Below are 20,000 nucleotides of genomic sequence, written 5' to 3'. Positions count from 1 at the left end.
ATTTTGAATTCACCCGTGCGAAAAGCCATGCAAGAATGACGAGGTATCAAAACAAAAAACACACGCAGGAATATGATGTCAAAACAGCATCCAATCAGGAACGAAGAGCAACGAAACATTATTATACAAGCTGCCAACTAAATAACTCATGAACAGAATAGTTAAACTGAAGCAGATTCTTCAACGTTTTGAAATTGGCTGCCTATTAGGAAGAGGAGGAAGAAGAAGAAGAATGAGAAGAAGGGGGAGGAGGAGGAGGCGGCGGAGGAGGAGGAACAGAAGAAGGAAGAGGAGAAAGAGAAGGAAGAGGAGGAGGAGGGAGAGGAGGCGAACGACAAAAAACAACAAGCAGAAACGCATACTGATTCATTCACGCAAATCGTTATTTTCAACAACCATACACGTAAGAACAGTATCCACTGACTTGTCAGGGAAGTCCAAAGAAGTACCCATGTTAGAATAGAATAGAATGTCTATATTTCCAAGTGTACCGGGGTCACAAGGAATATTGAGGGGGTTGGGGGGTGGGGAGAGATAGTACATAACAAGGTACCAACTTAAATCGAAAATCATACACAAACACAGATACAGTAGAAATAAGATACATACATCCCCCATCCCCCTTCTCTCTCTCTCTCTCGCTCTCTCTCTCTCTCTCTCATCTCATCTCCCAGAACTAACATCATGAATCATGTTATGATGCGTGTTTGGTTGCGTCATCTGCGTTTTTGTATGTATAACTAACTATACGTAAATTAGTGTTTGGGTGTGTAGTGGGATGTCTCTGCAGGGCTATGTATGCACAATGTCGTTTTTAACGTTTAAATGCATGTTTTACACGTCGGATTTTTATTGAACACAGCAATAAGCATGTTGTACAAGGAAAGGCGCCATATAAATAAAATCATCACCATCATCATCGCCAATACCACCATCATCATACTCATCATCGTCAACTTAGCCACCGTCATCGTCATCATCATCGTCGTCGTTGTTGCTCTCGTTGTTGTTAAGATAATGCGTGTTTCCCTTAAATTAAAAGCAAACAAATCTTGACTCCACTCTCACCCTCACGTACCCCCACCCCCACCCCCCCCCACACACCCACACACTCTCCTCCCCACCCCTCTGACTGAAATAACAATTCTAAGAAGTCAGTTGAGGTACACGACGTTTCTCAATTTTCACAACGGAAAAAAACGACGGCATGTTACACACTACCTGGATACAGAGCTCACGGAAAGCGAAAGGGTGATAAACTTTCAAGCCAACGTCGAGGTACATGTATGCGTGGGTTTACTTATCAGCCGTTTTAACCAGGTTGTTTCTAGCTCAGAGCCGTTTCAAGGCCGCATGTTCACTGTTTAGGGATTACATCATTGGCAGATAAAGTCCCACGAAAAAAAGACAACAACAAAAACCATGAACGAACGGGTCAAGAGAAGTTTTGAAAGAAAAAAACGAGCGAATGGATTGCACGACTGGGGAAGTGAAAACACTCGAGTCGTGCTGAAAGCCTGCAGAAGAGAACTGAACATCTGCAATGGTCTAGTAGTCATCGTGAAACGACTCTCAGTTAATTCGATAAAGACTCCCCGTTATGAAAAAAAAATTGGGGGGGGGGGGGGGGATTACTCCTCATACAGAAAAAAAAGCAAATCAAGCCCTCTATTATACTGATAATGGCATCCCCCATGTGGATTAAATATAAACCTTTTTTCAGTTAATTAAGATGCGTTTTGAGAGGCTCTCTGTCTTGTCCCACCCCCCTGCAGAGGGCGCTGAACACAACAACTCCAGAAACTGAAGTGTGCGTACGTGTGGTACGTGCGTAGGTGCGCCAGAGCCACGCGCGCGCGCACCCTCCTATTGTGTGTGTGTGTGTGTGTGTGTGTGTGTGTGTGTGTGTGTGTGTGTGTGCGCGCGCGCGCGCGCGCCTTTTCTTGTGTGAAGTGCTTTCCCCCCCTGAAGACGGCATCTGTACGAAGCAGCAGGGTCTGGCCAGTGTCTCGAGGCCCCCCAGCGGCTAATAGCCGATAAACAGATGACACTTGGCTGCACGAGTCAAACACGCTCCCAAGCAGGCCGATTAGCGCTGGAGAGGTTGCAAAGAGCCTCTTGGCTCTCCCCCGCCCCCCAGGCCCTCCGACCCTCCCCACCCTCCCCTCCAAGCCTCTTCAAGACACCATCACCACTGCCAGCAATCCACAGGGCAGGGCCTGGAAGGGCAGACAGGCTCCGGAGAGACAACAGCTCTTCCACCAGGGAACGACCACTAAGCGGCGGGTCACACCGCTCTCCGAGGTGGAAGAGAGAAGCCTGTGCCGCCCATACCCCACGCCTTCCAAGACGTGAGACAGTGAGTGAGAGAGAGGGAGGGGGGCGGGGGGGCGAGCACTGCTTGGGATGACGATGGAGAGAGAGAGAGAGAGAGAGAGAGAGCAAGAAAGAAAAGAAAAGAACGGTGATGGCGGTGCAGGTGAGGTGCTTGTGGAGAGAGAGGGCTAAGTGTCTTCTCGAGGGCTCCACATGGGCCCCCACTCTCCGTTAAAAGGCCATCAGCCGGGCTGCTCGGCTCTCCTGGCTTTTAACCACACAACACCAGGCAGCCCACTGCTCGCTCCCTCTCCCCTGCCCAAAACCCTGAAGAGAAGGTCGGCCGGCGATGGTCTTTCTGCCAACTACACGTAGCGCCCCGCCCGGTTAGCTGATTTCTCACTGTGGTCTCCAGATAATACCGTCTTTTGATCTGAAAATCGTCACGTTCTGACAACGTGATCATAGTTTATCACTGTCGCCTCCAAATGATAACTTTGATATGAAAATGGTCACGTTCTAACATCGTGATAATGGTTTCTCACTGTCGCCTCCGAATATCAATGCCGTCTTTTTGATATGAAAATGGTCACGTTCTGACACTGTGATCGGAGTTACTCACTGTCACCTCCAAATATTATTTGTATTTTTTTTTTTTTTTTTTTTATCATAACAGATTTCTCTGTGTGAAATTTGGGCTGCTCTCCCCAGGGAGAACGCGTCGCTACACTACAAGAGCCACCCTTTATTTGTATTTTTTCCTGCGTGCAGTTTTATTTGTTTTTTTCTATCGAAGTGGATTTTTCTACAGAATATTGCCAGGAACAACCCTTTTGTTGCCGTGGGTTCTTTTACGTGCGCTAAGTGCATGCTGTACACGGGACCTCGGTTTATCGTCTTATCCGAATGACTAGCGTCCAGACCACCACTCAAGGTCTAGTGGAGGGGGAGAAAATATTGGCGGCTGAGCCGTGATTCGAACCAGCGCGCTCAGATTCTCTCGCTTCCTAGGCGGACGCGTTACCTCTAGGCCATCACTCCACACTAATACCGTCTTCTGATATAAAAATGTCCATGTTCTGACAACCGTTTCACAGTTATTCACCTCCAAATAATACAATCTTTTGATTTGAAAATGGTCACGTTCTGACATTACTGTGGACGTGATCGACCTGGCAACATTTTCTCCCAAAGTACCAACCTGTACGACTGGGTTCTCTCCTGTTGGTTTGAAACCAAGCTTTATTCGTTCAGCAACAAACAGTCAAACACTGAGCACAACAAGCAGCAGCCTGAGACGCTACTCTTTTAACAGAAAATGCACGTAACAGGCTGCAACAACCAAATATGAACAAGGACAATGGAATTAGAAAAGGGGGGAAAGCGCAGTCAAAACTCCTTTTCCAAAATTCCAGACAAGTTTGCTTTTTATTTTCTCTCTTTGACGTCTTAAGGCCCGATTGGAGAAAACGAACTTAACGGGGGAAAAAAACAAATAAACAAACAAACAACAACAACAACAACAACAAAACCCAACCTGGCTCCCACATAGAATTTAGCCTAAGCATAAACCACATGCATTGAAGAAGTTACATATATATTCCTCTTATAATATGCCTCACTGAACGAATTTTGCTTGCAAGTGTATATGTCATTTTGTGTGAGCGCAACTTCGTGTCTTCAACCAACGTAACATGTGTGACTTCTGAAGCATTCGTGCATGTTGCACATCTCCATGCAGAAGCTGCAACATCAATGCTAGATAAATCCAAGTCGGTTCACCTGTCATCAAATTGACTATCATAATTATGTAGAAATGTATCTACATCCGTATGTTTATACGTTTGTGTGCATGCTTGAGGGCACACATGTGTGGATGTATGTAGATACGTTATGAACGTGTGCGCACGCGAACGCATCTATTTGGTATGTTGCTGCATGCATGTACTTTTCTAACAAGACCATAAACATGTATTTATGTATGTTTTATTTATCAATGTTAATAAAAAAAAAAAATAAAAAAAGGGTGACACATTAATGTGGGTGACGCCTTGCCCAACACACTGTACAAGCTCGCTTTCTGATGCCACGTTTCCTGCAGAACCGCTTGTTCACTGACCGAAACCACTGTCAAACCCCATGGGTACAAAGTGCCCAGACATTTCCCGTTGCTTGCTTTGCTTGCTCACCCGTAACTCATTCCGGTCTGCACTCTCTCAGTCACACACACACACACACACACACACACACACAAGCACACACCGCCATGGACAAAGAGAGGAGAAGATACAAAGACAGGAAATCATTATCTGTATTGGAAGGTTGGTACTGGGTTGTTTTTTGGGTTTTTTTTCGGGGGTGGGTGGGGGGGGGTTGTTTGTTTTGTTGTTTTTTTTTTTTTTTTTTTGGGGGGGGTGCTGTTGTTTGTTTTGTTTTGTATTGTGTTTTTGCTTTTTTTTTTTTTTTTTTTTTTTTTTTTTTTTTTTTTTTTTGCAAAACAGTTATTTCAAAAACAAAGACGTATACCCATCATTGTCGCAAGAAAATAAATCCTTAACGTAGTCTGCGTGTCTGTCCTGTCAACCACCTCCTCCTCCCCTCCCCATCTCTCTCTCTCTCTCTCTCCCCCCTCTCCCCATAGACTGACTAGTTTCTCGGTGATTTCACTTCCTGTGCGTCCATCCCACTACTCTCCTCTCTCTCCCTCAGGTTCTTTGTTCTTCTCACCTCCCCCCCCCCCCCCAGCACCCCCTCCCCCTCCCACACACACCTCCTTCCCCTCTCCCCCTGAAGGTACCAGACTCGTGCTGCCTCCCTCAGCAGGGGGTTTCCGCGCGCTTCCCCCGGTCTCCATGGTAACGGGAAGAACTTCATTTCCCCCTGCGCAGCCCAACACTTCGCTCCAATCAATTTGTCTCCTGTCCTCCGACACGAGTCCACGTCAGTACAGAATCCGCCACCACCAACCCCCGACACACACACACACACACAGAGTTGTGGGGTGGGGGTGGAGGATGAATGAAGACGGGTAAGGGGGGAAAAAAAGGAGGATGAACATTAGATATAAGAGGAGGGTGAGGAAAGTACAAGTGATCGAGATAGAGAGATAGACAGAGAGAGAGAGAGGAGTGGAAGAAGAACAGGGAGACAGACAGTGAGAGAGAAAGACTGAGACGGAGATGGTTTATTCAGTTTAGGTCTGGCCCCCTCATGAAGGGGAATAATCAACAGTTAAACAATCATTATAATACCAGTTATGAGCAGAAAAAAACCCATTATCAACAGTGCAACAATGGAAATATCAGATTAATCATGAGCATTAAGCTGTAAACAATTTCCCTAAATTCCAAGGCTTCGTACAAATACAAGGACAGAATTCGCAAAACATCAGGGTCAGTACAAGACTTTCTAAAATACTTTGGCGGAATAAAATCACGTCTTTTTTCTCTCTTTCTTTTCTTTTTTTTTTCTTATCCATTCATTGTAGGTAGGGTATTATAAGCAAAGACTGAGGTTCTGATTTTAGCGTGTTCTTGCAAAAAGTGCACCGTTTCTTTCCTGAAAATCTTTTACACTGTTAATATTGTTAAAAAAACAACAACAAACAAACAAGAGCTGATCAGAAGGGTATATTTGAACTGAGAATAAGCTTGAGCGAAACCATGGGACTGCAACGAATCATGCCAACTTTGAGCATCTTCATGCTGTCATATGAATATAAATTTCAATGCACTGTGCTTCCCCCCCCCCCTCCCTCACCCCCAACGTGTATATAGACATTTGCGAATACGACACACGCAAGTCACGTAGTCTTGATTTATCAAAGACATGAGCAATGTTATGGATACTTAGTGGGTATATAATTTCATTCGTATGCCCATACTAGCCGATGCCCAAACTTTATGCAAGTTTTCTTTTTAAATAAAAATTGGAAATCTACCCGTTTCTCCATACACAATGTGACTAGGAGGCTTAGGGTTAACAATGAAAAATCTCTTAGAAAGCATCTACATGTACTTTTCCTACACATGCCTGGTCTTGCGTCAATAATGTCCCCAACTTTCTTACCCATGTCAGCTGACTGGACTGCATTTGACAATGTTTGAAAAATATATGAGTGGCAGCAGATAACTAACACTCCCCTTCGGGATCGGGCAACAATATCTTATAAGATAGAAAGAGACAGAGGCAGAAAGAGACGGAGACACAAAATGGTAGAGAGACAGACAGACAGACAGAGACAGAGACAGACAGACATGCATACAAAGACAAACCCAAACAAAGACACAGAGAGAAATAAAGCGACAGAGATAACAAAACACACACACACAGATAAAGAGACAAAGACTGACATACAGACAGTGAGTGAGTGAGAGAGAGAGAGAGAGGGAGACAGACAGACAGACAGAGACAGACAGACAGACAGACAGACAGACAGGAAGACAATTAAACACAGAAAAAAGAATTGAGTGAGGAGGGAGGGGGAGTGAGAGAGATAGACAAAGAGACAGACGGACAGACGCGGGGGCAGGGGGGGGGGGAAGAGAGAGACAGACAGACAGACAGACAAAAACAAACAAACAAACAAACAAAAACGCACACACCAAAACTAAGCTTTTGAAATCACGTGCGGATAACTCGGCACGAGAACCGCAGGACCAGTTATCTATCAGGCGCGGCATGACGGGAAGGCAATGTCCGTTTCCAATGTCAAGGTGGAACACTATCATCGGCCATTGACTTACAGTGTTGCGTCATTGTAGGGGCAGTGCCTGATAGGCAGGCAGTACACCAGTGCCATTATCAGGGGATAACTCACACACTCACTCACTCACACACACACACACTCTCTCTCTCTCTCTCTCTCTCTCTTTCCATAATATGTACACCATAACTTTCATGTGAAAAAACAACAACAAAAACTACGATGCTAGCATACATTTTCAAATGCATATAGGCATATATATATATATATATATATATGTATGTATGTATATATATATATATAAAACACACACACTGTTTTTCAACTGATGTATTTTGTCCCTTACATTCCATAATGCCACAACAGACGCCCCCTCTACCCCCCTCTGTATCAGTCTCCTCCAACTCTCTCTTTCTCACGTTAAAAAGCAGCAAGTACACCCCCCCCCCCCACCCCCCACCCCGTCACCCGCCCTCCTCCCCGTCCTTCACCCTCTGCACTGTTTTTTGTTGTTATTGTGGTTGTTGTGGCTGTTAACGTCATCGTTGTTGCTGAGATTGCTACACATGTTATTATCATCACCACCACCTCTGCCCACCCCCGCCCCCCACATCCAACACACACACACACCCATCCTGTCGCCGTTCCTTGCCGAGCAATTCACACACACCCTCCCGACCACCACCCCGCCCCATCACACATACAGACAGCAACACAGAAAAACAACAACTAAATCGTCCTGACTTTCTGACAGCACACACACACACACACACACACATCCTCACACCCTCTGCCGGTGCCGTCGCAAGCGACGAGGCGACAAGTGTGTTTGCAATTAGCGCCGGGCGATAGCGGCGAGGTCCGATAGTGGCGAGATAAACGAGCGAATCCAACACCCCGGGGAAAAGTGCAATCTCCCCGTTGAAATGACCCATTAACAACGCAAAGTCGTCCCCCACCACCTCACTCCGCGCTTTTGTTATAAATTATCACTCGGCCATGTCGCCGAGATGGGAGGTGTTGGGGGGGGGGAACGGAGGGTGGAGGGGGGGGGTGTGCATGGGGTGGTGAGAAGAAATGATAAAGCTCTGTTTTGTTGTTTCTCGCCTTGCACATCCGTGTGTGTGTGTCTGTGTGTGTGTGCGTAGTCAATGCCATTGTGGCGCCCCCACCTCCACACCATCCTTCCCCCTCCCCTCCACAGAGCGACAGCTGCGACAAAGACAATGATGGACTGAAGTGTACACGTTCAGATGATGATGCACGTGGCGTTATGATGTCATTCACACCCCGATCTGCTATCAACTGCCGTCTGGCGTTCCTCATGTATGTACCGGTTATTTGATGTCACCCATGCGCTTCCTCGTGTGTGTACCGGTTATTTGATGTGAACTATTTGCTTCCTCATGTATGTACCCGTTATGTGATGTCAACCATGTGCTTCCTCATGTATGTACCGGTTATCTGATGTCAACCATGCGCTTCCTCATGTATGTACCCGTTATTTGATGTCAACCATGTGCTTCCTCATGTATGTACCCGTTATTTGATGTCAATCATTTGTTTCTTCATGTGTGTACCCGTTATTTGATGTCAACCATGTGCTTCCTCATGTATGTACCCGTTACTTGATGTCAATCATTTGTTTCTTCATGTGTGTACCGGTTATTTGATGTCAACCATTTGCTACCTCATGTATGTACCGGTTATTTGATGTCAACCATTTTCTTCCTCATGTATATACCGGTTATCTGATGTCAACCATCTTCTTCCTCGTGGCTGAACCAGTTATTTGATGTAAACCATTTGCCTTCTACGTTATCTTTCACACTTTATCTTTCAGATAATGTCCTATAAAGAGTTTGCTCTCAGTGCAGATTCTGTCATTGGTCTGCAGTGCTCAACATCCTATCATCCTCTCTCATGCCAAAAATCTTAATATCAAAGAAAAAAAATCGTTTTAAGTTCTCTCTCTCTCTCTCTCTCTCTCTCTCTCTAAACCCCAGTCCTGACATGCTTTCCAGTAAAGGATTAAACAAAAACAGAAGAGCGATCCATGAGCTATGACAAAAAGTAATGTTCCCCACTCCAACAAGCCATGGATCTGGTCCTTAACTGACCCCTGTGAGGTCAGCTGGACTCTAACAAGACGGGCCCAACAGCCGAGTGGTTAAAGCGTTGGCCTTTCAATCTGAGGGTCCCGGGTTCTCATGTCGGTGACGGCGCCTGGTGGGTAAATAGTGGGGGATTTGTCCGATCTCCCAGGTCAACATACGTTCAGTTCTGCTAGTGCCTGAACCCCCTTCGTGTGTATTCGCACGCAGAACATCAAACACACACGTTAAAGATCCTGTAATCCGTGTCAGCGTTCGGTGGGTTATGGAAACAAGAACATACCCAGCATGCACACCCCCGAAAATCGGAGTATGGCTGTCTACATGGCGGGGTAAATAAACCAAACGGTCATACACATAAAATTGTACATGTCTGTCTGACCTGTGTATGTGTGTGCCTGAAATCTGATTGAATGACACAGAAAACAAATGATGAGCGCCCAGTGGCAGCTGTCAGTCGGCTCTACCCAGGTAGGCAGCCTGTTGTGCAAATGACCCTGTGTTTGTAAAATGCATAGAACTTGGTCTCCGACCGAGGATATGCACTATATAAGTATCCATACCATTCATTCAAAAGCAACAAACAGATAAAGCTATGGAACAAACCTCGTTAAAAAAAAAAAAAAACAGAACAAAAACAAAACAGAGAAGTGTGAAATATTTTCTTCTTTTTTTTTCTTTTGAGCGGAAACTCCAAACACTCTCTTCTCTCCTTAAAGTCCTCAATCGTTCAGGCAGTCTTTCAGGCAGACTACAGATCAGAAAATCATGATGACGATCTGACATGTCACCCACTGGTGAAACAGTTGATTCCCTAAACCTACCTACCAGGCTTTCCACTCACCATCAAAATGACTTAATCAATCCATTGAATCCAACGCGATGGCCACAATTGTAAGGGCTATCAAAACAAACCAAAGACAGTATGATGCTAGTACAAAATCAAAACGTTTCACAAATTAGCGGTAAACAACCTCTGCATCTGTCTGCATTGACATCACGGCTGCTACTCTGTGTATACACTTCGAAGCTATTATTTCAACTGTATGAATTTTCATTCTTAAACGACGCCAGATGGATGTGCTGTCCACGCACGCACGCAATCAAACACGATCTCTCCCTCTCTGTCTCACACACAATGTAAATGGAAAGGTTTAAAGCACAAACACGACAAAAAACAAAAACAAAAAAACAAAAAAACCAACCAAACATGTTTCCCTTTAGATGTAACTGAAGACTCCCCCCCACCCTCTCTCTCTCTCTCTCTCTGTGTGGTTCGCGAAGGGATTTCACATACATAGCACACACACAAACACACACGCGCGCATGCGCGCGGACACACACACACACACACACACACACACACAACATGCAACAACACAAAAACAACAACAGCAAAACAAAACAACACAAAAACCCCAACAGACAAATTCACACAAAAACAAGGGTAATTCATATCCACACGCTTCTAGAAACCCACAAGGATAGATAAATGAATAAAGCAATCAACAAATAAAGACTAAAACTCGATACACAAATAATCGATCCTTCCACCACACAAAACATCCTAGCTGTCCACCCACCCCCTACTCTGCCCACTACCACCACCACCACCACTATACCAAGAAACAGAATGGCTGGACCCTAAACCAGACACTTTAGGGGGGAGGGGGGATGGCAGGAGGGGGTTGGGGGGGGGGGAGGCGGGTGGAAGGGGGTAAGGGGGAAGAGGGAGGAAGGGAGGAAGCAAGACCCAGTAATGACACAGAAGGTAATGGCTCCCAAGGCAGCCCGCGTAGCTCACGTGCAATTAGAAGCCTACTCTTAAATCTGCTCCCTGACTGCCCCGGGGGGACCACTGGGAACGCCCCTTCTCCCCCCCCCCCCCCCCCCCCCCCCCACTATCCCTCCCCCCTTCTCCCCCTCCTTTTCTCTCTCGCTCTCTACCCACTTATTCCCTCCCCCCCCCCTCTCCCTCTTTCCCCTTTCTCTCTGTGCCTGGCTCACCAGCTGAAAACTGCATTACTCTATCGATTTTTGCCACCGGTACGTCTGTCTGCTGCTTGCTAGAGCACGTGCGGGAAGAGGGGTGGGGGTGGGGGGTGGTGGGGTGGAGACGAAGGTAGTGAGGGCCCAGGTGGACGAGGGAGATGGGGAGACAGAGGGAGGGGGAGAGAGAGAGGTGAGAGAGAAAAATGAGAGAGAGAAGGGGGGGAGAGAAAGAGGTGAGAGAGGGAGAGGGAGAAAAAGAGGGGAGAGAGAGTGGGAGAGAAGGAGAGAGAGAGAGAGAGAGAGAGAGAGAGAGCCGAGGTGGTTGAAGGGGAATGCAAACTCTTTGTGTGTGTGTGTGTGTGCGCGAGAGAGAGAGAGAGCGTGCGTGTGTTTGTATGTCTGTCTGTCTGTATGTATATATGTATATATGTCTGTCTGTCTACCTGTATGCATGCATGTGTGTGTGTGTGTGTGTGTGTGTGTGTGTGTGTGTGTGTGTGTGTGTGTGTTTAATAGCTACACCCGCTCGGTATTTTAACTTGGGGGGATGGGGTGGGGTGGGGTTGGGTGGTTGGCTGGCAAGCACGCACACTCGTATATGAGAGAGAAACAGAGATACAGAGAGACAGACAGACACAGAAAGAGAGAGAGAGAGAGAGAGAGAGAGAGAGAGAGAGAGAGAGAGAGATAGGTGTGTTATTACTATCAGGTCTGCCCAGGTTTTATTTACCGCGGCCCATCTGGGCATGCGACAGGTGTGTGTCTACCATGAATTATTACAGCACGACGCAGATTATGACTTCGCCGCGCAAAAATAAATCATTCCAACGCGCTTTTATTATCATCATCATCGTTATTATGATTATTGTAATTATGCAGTTCTTCTTCCGAAAACGTCTCGCATGAAAGCACGCACTTGCTTTAAAACACACATACACACACACACACACACAAAACCCCAATCACTGATTAATCGAAGTCCACTTTCAATGACAGAAACCCAGAAAAGGAACGAACAAAGCAAATACTGTTCGTATCCGCACACAAAAGGGGCGACCAATCAGTATTGTCAATGTCTTCTGTGTGGCTTGTTCAGGATTAAAAAGACCATGCCAGTCTTGAATAAAAGCTTATTTGTGTTTGCACATTTCTTCTGTCTTTGCTGCTGTGTGCACATGTCAGATGATCGGTATAAGGACAGGCCCGGCGCTTCCTTTTTTGAGGAAGTGTCTGGGTTTGTTCCAATGTACCTTTTAATTTACCTGTGTGCTAGCTGAATCGGTAGCGTAAGCAGCACTGACTTGAAGTTGTGTACCTTGTGAATGGAGAGAGTTACCACTCTTTACTATTTGTCAATCAGAGGTAAGGTTGTTTGGGGGGAAAGAGGGGGTGGGGTGGGGGTGGGGATAGAAGCAAACGACAGAAAAATGACCGAGAATCAGATAACAAGAGACAAAACTGACAAGACAGACAAAGATACACGTCGAGCGATAAATCGCACAGGTTTAATCAAAAGCAGCCACAGACAACACAAGACAAGACAGGACAAACACGCGTATATATAACCAAATAAACACACATGAACAAAACAAAACAAAAACAAACAAACAACAACAACGAAACGCATAAACAAACAAATCCCCCATCCATCCAACACTCTTGACACAGACACTTACACAGACAGCCACTCACACAGACAGGAAGTGAAACAACTAAAGGATACAGAAAAGTGCATGACGAGGACAAAAAAACAAAAACAAACAAAAAACCAAACAAACAAACAACAAAAACAAAAAAAAACACACACACACAAAACCGGGTAAAGCGAAAACAGCTGTGACTCACTTGTAAAAATTTGCATATGCTGCTGTAGTGGAGTAAGGCGAAGAGGGTTTGCCGTGATCACCTGCCAGACAAAACACGCGCACGCCACAGATTAATAATCAACTCTGAACAATCCAACGTCTATGAATATTACATAATAAAACGATTTAAAAAAATAAACAAACAAAAAAATGAATACGCTATGACTGTTGTTATTACCTTTGGTAGCTTGTAGCTCTAATAGGTCCATACATTATTATGCTCCTGTAAAAAGACGTTCACTCCAAGCCCAACGAACAGGCTGTGTGGCAAAGGGGATTTCAACGGGATCGTATCAGAGAAGTGAATTATACATCTATATGCACAGTCTATAGTGGAACATACATCTATATGCACAGTGTATAATGGAATATGCATCTATATGCACAGTCTATAGTGTACTATATGCGCAGTGTATAGTGGAATATACATCTCTATATGCACAGTGTATAGTGGAACACACATCTATATGCAGTCTCTTATCAGAATTATCTACCTGTATCCTCCTACTTCCGCCTACACACAGACACACACAGACATAGACACACACATACACACCACTTCCACCATACACCCTGCCCCCCACCCCCGCGTTACGGAATACCAATTTTGTTGCTGAATGCGTACATTACTCTTGAGAGGAAAGATATGCGAACTAACATAATTCTCGTGACATAATAACTGTTTTGGAGACTGAATGGGTTTTATGCCTATAATAACGGACATTTCCACATATCCGTCTTCGCATCATGATATTAGTACAGCTCGCCTGTTCATTTATCATCATCATCATCATTAGTAGCAGTAGATACTGCTTGGAAGTGTGATACATCTTAAAGGACAACGTGTGTAATTTTCATATATATATATATAGATAGAGAGAGAGAGAGAGAGAGAGAGAGAGAGTCTCAATCCTGTATAAAACAGTGACTTGGGTTAACAGTAACTCCACGGATACTCTCCTTTTAGGTCTTAATTTGTCTCGTTTCGTTCTACATTGAGAATAATCGTTTGTTTGTTTTTCTGTGTGTGTGTGTGTGTGTGTGTGTGTGTGTGTGTCTGTGTGTTTGTTTTTTTTGTTTTGTTTTGGTTTTTTTTGTTTTTTTGGGTTTTTTTGGGGGGGTGTCCCCCTTTTTTTTTCTTTTTTCTTTTTAAATACGTTCGATTTTCCCAGTCTGTTCCTATGAAGCAAAGACTACTCTTTTAGAGGAATCTTAATACGAACTTGGTCCAATTTCTCTCTGCAAAGCACCAAGCGTACTACTCTATAAAATAGTCTTATTTTCTCTCTCTCTCTCTCTCTCTCTCTCTCTGCCCGCCACTTCCTCTACACACACACACACACACACACACACGGATGAAAACTCTAATTATCCCTCCCTTCCTCCCCTCCCCCCCTCTCTCTCTTCCCCCTTAGAACTGTAGACCCAGTCAGCACCGTGCTATTGTTCATCCTCAAATGATCAGGCAGTGTACGCAGGGGGGTGGGGGGTGGGGGGGGGGGTGCCGGGCGGTAACCCGACCCCCCGTGGCAGAGAGCTGCATTTTCCTAATGCCTCTCCTCATTTGTTCCCATAGCTCGCCCCCTCATCGCAGGGCCTCATCACAGCGGCCGGGAGCCGCGCCGCCCGCTAGGTCCTCATTTGTCTTGGATGACACTTATGACACTCACTGACAAGCCATAGGCTGTCGTCTCCCCCATCCGTCTTTCCGCTGGCAAAATCAATGAACCCGTCGGCGAGAGGCTGGTTTCCAAGCTCTATCCACTCTGGCAAGCAGCATATGAAGGTGTTTTTTTTTTTCTCAAACAGTTCTGGAGAGGGTGAGGAGGGCGGGGGGGGGGGGGGGGGGGGTTATGAATCTAAATGGATCTGGGAGGGTGGGAGGGTGGTTGGGGGGTTGGGGGGGGGGGGGGGGGGGGGTTAAGGTATCGTATATGAGTGAGTATGAGCGGGTGTAAGTTCAGGGGAAATGGGGGGAGGGGTTTCGAAGTCCGCGAAATGGAAGTGGAGTTAAAATTTTCGGAGAAACGGGTTTTCCACTCTCACACGCCTGATGCGAGTTTCGATCAAGGTTCGAGGTCCATGAAATAAAACTGAGGTAGAATGTTCCCAGTAAGGGTTTGAGTTAAGGCGAGACAGGTGCGGGTTGGAGTTTGCTTGGGTTAAGCAACACAGTATGCACCCATTCTGTTCTGACCAACAAGAAGCTAAATCTGTAATGTTATTTGTAAAGCCCCGTGCCACACAACCCGGTTGGACAAAATGACTGAAAGCCTGAACGGAACCGGAAGTCGTTTCACTGACCCACGTGATCAACCCCCCCCCCCCTCCCCCAAACACACCCTCTTCAAATTATCTGCCCGCCAAGTTGACTGACTATTCCAGACCAACGGTGGAAATTGTCTTAACCATCCCCCCTCCCCCCCCCCCCCCCCACCCCGTTCCTACCGTACTCTCTGGCCATGAAATTTGCTATCGGATGCTTGCTCATACTCTCTGGTAGCATGAGTTGCTCTATTGATCCTAACCACCAGAGATATAACTTCTTTTTTTCTTTTCTTTTTTTCTCCCACCCTTCCCGACAGTGAAATTTGCCTGACTTGCTCCAAACACCACGGATGTACACCTAGCTATAGTCGTGAAAAAGAAGGCATCTTCCATGATTGCTGCAGAGCATCCCGTTTTGTTTTTCAATTTCCGCTGGCTTAAAACGCTTCCTGCGTGGATCCAAACTTTATATATATATATATATATATATATATACCCCCCCCCCTCCACGTCAAAAGTTTTTTTCATACTGTCCTAATTTGCAAGGGAGGGAGGGGGGTGGGGGGAGAGAGAGAGAGAGAGAGAGAGAGAGAGAGAGAGAGAGAGAGAGAGACAAGACAGACAGGTACAGCTAGACAGAATGATGTCACAGAATGAACATTGTGTGTCCCAACTGAAGATGACGACCTAACACATCTTGGTTAAGTTTACTCACCTTTAAACATATCTTACGACGATGAATCTATTCTCTGTTACCAAAGTAATGATACAATGGGATCACTGTGTCGCCTGAGGAAAGTTATCTTTTTGACAGATAAAGGATGGCTACATTTTATATGATCAGGGCGACTATCTCATAGCTTAGTTGCGGATGGAATGAGTGAAATTGAGTATAACATGGTTTTACGCTCAGCAACAACTCTGGAATGATGTGAGCCTTTGATAAGGAGTTTTTAAAATAGTTTTTTTTCTTTCTTTCTTCTTTCTTTTCATTTCTTTGTGTATTTAAATGTTTGTTTATCTATTTATCCATCCATTTAATCATATGTCTCTGTCACTCTGGCCATCCTTTTTCAATCTCCAAAAACCCGACGATTCAATATCGTGTTCCAACAAACGCTGAAATCTGACAAATGTTTCCCTTCCCTTTACAAACCCTCCTCCCCCCAAAAAAACCCCACCGAACTCTATTAAACGAGAGGATCGTTAATATTCCAGAGGTCAACCGTCAGGATGCAAATGCTACCCCCTCCCACCCTCCCTTCCCACTTTCATTTTTACGTGGAGCCAGAGGCTAGGGAGGAGGAGGGGGGCGTGTGACGAGCCAAGCCCCACGAGAGCCGCGCAGTCTGAGAGGGATGGCGGGCGGTTGCCCAAGACCCCAGCCTTAATCAGCCAATGCATTTTTAGCCCCCTTTCTCTCTCTCTCTCTCTCTTTCTCTCTCTGTGCCCGCCAGTCTGTCTGTCTGTCCTGCAGGTCATGGGGCAACACTTGGGTGTCACCTTCCGCGCTGCTCCATCCATTTCTCGGGATGAGGTGGAGGTGGAGGAGGAGGAGGAGGAGGAGATGGAGGAGGAGGACAGGGCAGTCTGTCCGACTGGTGCCGATGACAACCGCACGGAGGTTTCTTCTGCTCCTTCATGGTGTAAACGTTGTTGTTGGGGTTTTTATTTTGTTGTTGCTGTTGTCGATTTTTTTGGTTATTGTTGTTGTTGTTTTTCTTCTTTTTTTCTGATTTTAAAACGTCAGTATACAGACACAGTGACTTCCACAGGGGCAACAAGAAAGTCCAATGTCAGCATCAGGAACAGGAACGGGATCATGTGTTTTAGCTGAGGGTGATCTGACCGACCATCGTCGCAAGGAACTCGGTTGAGCGTGTGTAGCTTAACACAAGAACAAGAACAAATTCTATTCCTTAAGGCGGCCACCAGCCCATAGGAAAGGGTCTCTTACAAAAAAAATGGACATCTTTGGTATACGTTTCATGTCAATTGAGTAGTAACTTGAATAATTAGACCAAACTATTGTTAACAAAGGTCAAATGACACATCTTCAAACCGTTGTCTATGACGAAAGGGATAGAAATGATACATACTCAACTTCCTTAATTTTTGAATAGATTCATGTTTCAATATTTCAGTGTATTCTTGGGCAATACCTGGTAAGTACTTGTTTCTGATACTAGTATATGAGGGAGACATAAATAAAGTGGTGTTCGGATTCATCAGCTTTACAGACTGTACATTAATAACTGGAATTTAATTTGAGGGACCTACGCCACCTGGATCCTTTTATTGGTAACACACCAATTCGTAGTTTCACAAGACAGTCACGGAAACATCTTATATTCATGAATTCAAAATATTTTTCACATTCAAAATCACTTTTGAAGAATCTGTAAGTGTCATAAGTGTCCTTATTCGTTACAGAACTGTTCCAGTCTTGGAGAAAACTGTCTGTCAGTCTTTGTTTTAACGAGGAAATAAAGGCGGCTTCATGTCCAACACCTTGGTTGAACCCCAAGCCCAAGCCCAACTGAAATAATGCATTTATAACCAATGTTGCCCAGCATGTTTTACCTCTATCATCCAGATTTCTTAACATCAAGTAGGCTTGCCTAGGTTATCTGTCCATGTCCATTTTCAAATTCTTTAACCAGTATTTCATGCATCTCACAGTGCCGTTGATATATAGCGGGTGTCGAACACACACACACACACACACACACACACACACACACACACACACACACACACAGAGAGAAAGAGAGAGACAGACAGACAGACCGACAGACAGAGACAGAGTGAGTGAGAGAGAAAGAGAGAGAAAGAGTGCTAGTGGTGGAAATCAGAAACTGGCAGGGAACCAATTGGTGGCCGTTCTAAATACTGCAGTGGTCCCTGCACAGACAACCTATACTGAAGTCCTATTGTAATGTGTGCACATACATCCATACATTAAACATGTGACGCATGTTTCTGCTTCCTGCTGACGAGGACAACGAGGTCGTGTGATGACGGAGATGATGACGACGACGTCGAGTATGTGATCAAATTGTTGTTGGTTTTTGTTGTTGTTGTTGCTGTTATGTGTCTTTCTTTTTACTTTTTTTTTTAAACTAACATACTGTCCCCCTTCTTCCATGAGATGACGATACTGTTACAGATGAAAAATGACGACGACGACAATACTGATCGATGATGACGACGAGGTTTTCTTTTTTCTATCGGAAAAGATTGATAGTGACAATGATGGCGGTGGCGATATACGTACTACACGTTTCAGAGCGTTAGTTCGTTTTCAGCACACGTGATCATTGTAAGTGGAATTCACCGCCCGCAGTTAACTGTATATTTGAATGTAGTCATGGAAGTCAAGAAAAACAAAACAAAAGAACAAATCAACTAGAGCCCACGAAACTCCCATGTGAAGAGAGTAATAGCCTCCATGATCTGAGAGGGAGGGTGCAGTGTGCTATGCTATCTGAAGTGAATCAACAATGAGGCCAGGAGATCAAAATAATGATTAACAAATAGTAAAGAGAGGTAACTCTCTCCATTCACAAGGTACACACAACTTCATGTCAATGCTGCTTCCGGGACCGATTCAGCTAGTCATTTCGTTTCTTATTTTCAACTTTTATTTCATTTAAGTGATGGCCAGTGAGTGTATGCCATCGTCGATTCAACAGCGCCCAAGCCCAACCATGTTCCACGACACTCATGGCCTCCCACCACAATTCTCTCCGAGTCTGAAAGATCCTGATGGTCCTTCAAGAAAAAGGCCCTCATTACAGCGGAGGAAGTAGGTGTGGGGTGATCGCCCCTGGCACTGCTTGGGGAAAAAAAATCCACTCGCGTGGTCACGAATTTACTATTAATTTAAATGAACCGCCAGAAATAAATAAATGACACACTACTCCTTCCTCCCTCTCAGGACCAATACAGGCTCACTGCTCTTCACAGATGGATTTCGTTTGAGTGACTGTCTTTTCAATACCCCTTGCGCATACCAATTTCTTCTGTTTGAAAACAACAACAACAACAACAAAAAGTCGTGAAGTATTCATTCGTTTCCCTTGTATTTTCGGCCATTCAGTCAGAAAAACAACAACATTTTTCACCCCTTCTTAAACTTCTATTACCGCCGTCTAAAAAATGACAGGTTATGGCTGTTCCCCCCAGTCCACCTCCCAATCATCAGATATGCATCGTGTGTGATCCTCGACTCCCAGCCAACGACACAATGGGCTTTAGCAGTAATAGGGACTGTGAAGGGAAATAATAATGTCAACGGGAGTCGAACAGAGACCATAAATCAGGCGCTTCTTTATATATATATATATATATATATATATATATATATGTGTGTGTGTGTGTGTGTGTGTGTGTGTGTGTGTGTGTTGTTGTTGTTGATTTTTTTCTGCCGTGAGTCATCACTACACACCGAAGCTGGTAGTGTATTCTTTATTAATTCTCCCAAGTAATAACGGGCCGCGCTCAGTCAGCCGGTACGCAGTCCGCCCGATAGTGATGATGGGGAGAGGGTTGGGGGGGAGGGGGGTGGGGGGTGGGCGACAGTGGAGTTGTATTTCTTGTTGTGTGAGAGACAGACAAACAGACAGAGAGAGAGAGAGAGAGAGAGAGAGAGAGAGAGAGAGTGTGTGTGTGTGTGTGTGTGTGTGTGTGTGTGTGTGTGTGTGTTGAATAATCGGTTGCTGATCTTTTGTGTGTGGG

General features: G+C 45.2%; 1 protein-coding gene across 8 annotated transcripts in view; it reads right to left on the bottom strand.

Annotated features, from left to right (window-relative positions):
- Positions 1-20,000, bottom strand: part of LOC143280018 (protein phosphatase EYA2-like) — a 320,010-nt gene that overhangs the window by 70,597 nt on the left and 229,413 nt on the right. For all 8 annotated transcript variants that reach the window (XM_076584470.1, XM_076584473.1, XM_076584469.1 and 5 more), the window contains one exon: positions 12,973-13,033. In XM_076584470.1, the coding sequence (XP_076440585.1) occupies positions 12,973-13,033 (61 nt within the window). The remainder of the gene's footprint in view (positions 1-12,972; positions 13,034-20,000) is intronic.

The sequence above is a fragment of the Babylonia areolata genome, chromosome 3 (genome assembly GCF_041734735.1).
Source record: "Babylonia areolata isolate BAREFJ2019XMU chromosome 3, ASM4173473v1, whole genome shotgun sequence".
Taxonomy (NCBI): domain Eukaryota; kingdom Metazoa; phylum Mollusca; class Gastropoda; order Neogastropoda; family Buccinidae; genus Babylonia; species Babylonia areolata.
Note: the sequence above shows the minus strand (reverse complement) of the source record. Positions and strands in the feature narration are given on the sequence as shown.